The sequence below is a fragment of the Myotis davidii genome, unplaced genomic scaffold, assembly GCF_000327345.1.
Source record: "Myotis davidii unplaced genomic scaffold, ASM32734v1 scaffold794, whole genome shotgun sequence".
NCBI lineage: Eukaryota > Metazoa > Chordata > Mammalia > Chiroptera > Vespertilionidae > Myotis > Myotis davidii.
The window spans coordinates 75,575-79,930 of record NW_006285246.1 but is presented as its reverse complement, the minus strand read 5'-3'; the positions used below and the strand labels follow the sequence as shown (position 1 = coordinate 79,930).

Sequence of the window (4,356 nt, the reverse complement as noted above, 5' to 3'; positions counted from 1 at the left end):
CCTCCCCTCTGCCAGTACCTGCCCTCACAAACTGGAGGTCTCCAAACTCCCAACTCAGAGCACTATGTTACCTTGCGACACATGTTCAACAGGCAGCACTCAGCCCTTCCCTGAGTCCACAGCGGTAGCCACTGTGGGGCTTTCTAGATGCCACTGCTCAGCTGGCTGCTTGAATGAGGGCAGGCCAGCCTGTTCTCTGCCACCCCTGGTCATCCTGTGCCCACCGCAGACTGCTCAGAGCAAGCATCTCCTTGGATCTTAGGTACAGCCTCCCCACTTTACCCGATCAGTGTTAAATACAAGCAGCCCTGACCCCAGGACCAAAGGAAAGAATGCCAATCTTTCTTCTATAGTCTGCAAAGTTATTTGGTAATTTTTTCACAAAGAATTCGGTGTTTAAGAGTTTTGCCTTTAGGCTTTGGTGGGAGACAGGACAAAACTGAAGGTGCCCTTCACCAGCAAGAGTCAACTCTAAAATTCTGGACATAAAGAAAATAAAAGAAGTATCTAAGCCAGAGCAGTCTTTTCCAATTTGTTAATTATCCAGTGTATATAGTTCACCCAAGACTTAGCATAAGGTAGTGATAAATATTGGACTATCACCCAAGTGTCCAACTCTAAGACACCTCTTAGTGGGAACTGGGAGGAGTGGGAACTGGGAGGCAAAAGCAAGACTTCAAATTAAGCTGTGCCCTTCATCCAGTACCCAGTAAGCAGACTCTTATCTTCTTCACAGATGGCCTCTAGGGCCCAGAAGGACATATGGCTCAAACGGTCCGAAGCCTCTTGGGGCAGACAGCATTAGGGAATGGTCAAAGAGCTAGTACTTAAAGTACTTCTATGCTTCTCCCACTCCACTGGGACCGCATCACCCTGATCTGTTGCTACTAAGTCTGGCAGTCTTTAAACAAGCAAACAACAACAACAAAAAGGTAAAAATTAAATTTGAAAATAAAACTGTCAGGCAAAATAGCTCTACTCCAGCAAAGGCGGTAAGTAGTTCTAGCAGTAAAACACGAGTTGTGAGTAGTACAAGAACCTAAGCTTCTAGAACAGGGGTGGGCAAACTTTTTGACTCAAGGGCCACAATGGGTTCTTAAACTGGACCGGAGAGCCGGAACAAAAGCATGGATGGAGTGTTTGTGTGAACTAATATAAATTCAAAGTAAACATCATTACATAAAAGGGTACGGTCTTTTTTTTCAATAGTTTTATTCATTTCAAACGGGCCGGATCCGGCCTGCGGGCCATAGTTTGCCCACGGCTGTTCTAGAACTATCTCATAAGCACACAGATCTATAACCTTCATGTCTATAGCTCACACCTGACATGGGGGAAGGGAGTGCAGGACTTGTGGGATGGGTCCACTTTAGGACAGTCCACTAACCTACAACTCAAGATTAGACCTCACTCAAAATCTTCCTGCCAGTGTGAGGCAGAGAATAAGCTTTCTTCTGGGTCACCGAGCAATCAACCATTAGTCAAATATACTTCCATTCTATTCCAAAGAACTGACGAACTCCAGACCCAGAATTAAACAATAAGACTTCCCTGATTACATTCTGCACAGACCCCACCTGTGGTGAAGACTGGTACTTCTTCACGAAGACACATCTACACTCATCCTCTGCAAGCTGGCTTTTCTCACCTTCCCTTGGAGGTGAACAGTCAAGGTGAACAGCTGCCTTGAATAATCTCTCCCTATAGGATTATCTCTCCCTGTGCCTGTAAGAAGACTCTGCATAGCAGTGCAACAGCCTGTAGGATACCCTCACATCTATGAAGGCTGCCAATATTCTGGCTCTGTTGACTGTTTGGACACTGGCTGGCATCACAGCTGATCCAGCCCCTGCTGCCACATCTAAAATGCATTTTCTCTAGATTCTCTATTATTCTTCAACCAAGTGGCATAAGAATCTACAATTGTTAACTCTCAGCCAATCTAAGACAAATGCTACCTCTTCGCAACCAAAAAAACCTTTAGCCACTGAAAAATGGGTGCACTGAGTTCACTGTGCCTTTTAGAACATTTACAAGTTCCCTAAGAGCTGGAAACTTGTAGGAAACATGAATAGTTTATCAGATGATCCTCAGAAAGTCTTTGGGGCAGTTCCCTAAGTATGCCGGGAATTTCTAACCAGGCTAGAAGTTTCTAAATGAAAATACAATTACAACTAGAAAGTGGGAATAGCTGAGATTTGAAGGCTCAAATGGTCTGAAGCCTCTTAGGGAAGACAGCATCATGAAATGGTCTAAAACAAACAAGAATTTTAAATTTTCATCCAGTTCTTTTTTTTTTTATTATGGCTCATAAACTATTTAAAATAAGATAAGTGGCTCACACTGTTTTTCTATTGGACAGCAATGCCCTCATGGCAATTAGGAGGTAGCACCCATACTAAGAGAAGAACAATTCCCAAGCATCCGAAGGATGGTCACTATGAGGTGGTACAGAGATTGGCCATCTCTGGATATTAATGCTCTAGCAAGAGCTTGGCATACCTGCTACTTAGTCATTCTGGTCTGCTCCATAGAAGACTCTCTTATACCCATTTATGCCGGAAGCCGGTCCATCCTTGCTGCTTGACACAGTCGCTGCAGGGAAGAAACATCTGCACAGCATATGTTTCAAGGGACCTGGCCTATATGGCATACTGTTCTTAATATGTTTGCTCCCCTTCTTGGCGCTATATGTTTTAACCAAGGTCACCTCTCCGAGAAAGGTTGTTTCCCCAAGTAGGGATTTTTCTCTGAAGTTAGGGAGGGAATAAAACCCCTTAACTAAGTGCCAGGTAGGTAGTTAATCACTTTAACTATGAACAATCACGCTTAAGCTACATAATCTTTTCTCCCTGGAATGGATAGAGATAAGAAACACCCTAACCTTTGGAATAGAAATTGACAGGATTAAAATCAACTGGTATAAATACAGATGTAACAGGATAATAAAACACAGAACCTGGCTGGAGAACCTAGCGAGAGAACCTGACTAGAGAACCTTGCTATGCTGATCACTGAATGCTGTCTCCGTGTCAACCTTGGGAATAGAAATTGACAGGATTAAAATCAACTGGTATAGGGACCTGACGGGATTGTGGCGGTCCTATCTGCCAACTCGGAAGCGGCGGCTGCCTCCGGACGCTCTCAAGATGGCGATGTCTCTGGGTTCCAACACCTACAACAGGCAGAACTGGGAGGATGCGGACTTCCCCATCCTGTGCCAGACGTGTCTTGGAGAAAACCCGTATATCCAAATGACCAAAGAAAAGTACGGGAAGGAATGCAAAATCTGTGCCAGGCCATTCACAGTGTTTCGCTGGTGCCCCGGAGTCCGCATGCGTTTCAAGAAGACTGAAGTGTGCCAAGCCTGTAGTAAATTGAAGAATGTCTGTCAGACTTGCCTCTTGGATCTGGAGTATGGCCTGCCCATCCAGGTTCGTGATGCAGGGCTGTCTTTTAAGGATGACATGCCAAAATCAGATGTCAACAAAGAGTACTACACACAGAATATGGAGAGGGAGATTTCTAACTCTGATGGAACACGGCCAGTTGGCATGCTAGGGAAAGCCACATCCACCAGTGACATGCTGCTCAAACTGGCCCGGACCACACCCTACTCCAGAAGGAATCGACCCCACATTTGCTCCTTCTGGGTGAAAGGAGAATGTAGGAGAGGAGACGAATGTCCATACAGACATGAGACGCCTACAGATCCAGCTAACGCCCTTGCCGATCAGAACATTAAAGACCGATATTATGGAATCAATGACCCTGTGGCAGATAAGCTCCTAAAGCGGGCTTCAGCAATGCCTCGTTTGGACCCGTCAGAGGACAGAACTATCACCACACTATATGTTGGTGGTCTGGGCGATACCATTACTGAGACAGACCTAAGAAATCATTTCTACCAGTTCGGAGAGATTCGGACGATCACCGTGGTGCAGAGACAGCAATGTGCTTTCATCCAGTTTGCCACAAGGCAGGCTGCTGAAGTGGCTGCGGAGAAGTCCTTTAATAAGCTAATTGTCAATGGCCCTCGACTTAATGTGCAATGGGGAAGGTCCCAAGCAGCCCGAGGAAAAGAAAAAGAGAAAGACAGAACCACAGACTCTGGCATCAAGCTGGAGCCTGTTCCAGGCCTGCCAGGAGCTCTTCCCCCTCCTCCTGCAGCAGAGGAAGAAGACTCTGCCAACTACTTCAACCTGCTCCCCAGTGGCCCTCCAGCTGTGGCAAACATCGCCCTGCCGCCACCCCCTGGAATTGCCCCACCCCCACCCCCAGGTAACTTCTACCTTCCTTCTTAGTAAATAAGTCTGACTTAGCCCTAAAAAGTTCTTTTGAAAGTCATGTCTATTG

At 45.9% G+C, this 4,356-nt stretch overlaps 1 protein-coding gene across 1 annotated transcript in view; it reads left to right on the top strand.

Annotated features, from left to right (window-relative positions):
* The first annotated feature begins 3,084 nt into the window (after positions 1-3,084).
* LOC102760406 (pre-mRNA-splicing factor RBM22-like) overlaps positions 3,085-4,356 on the top strand; it is a 1,567-nt gene continuing 295 nt past the window's right edge. The window contains 1 exon segment of the mRNA XM_015558834.1: positions 3,085-4,303. Within this exon segment, the coding sequence (XP_015414320.1) occupies positions 3,150-4,303 (1,154 nt within the window). The 5' untranslated portion in view covers positions 3,085-3,149.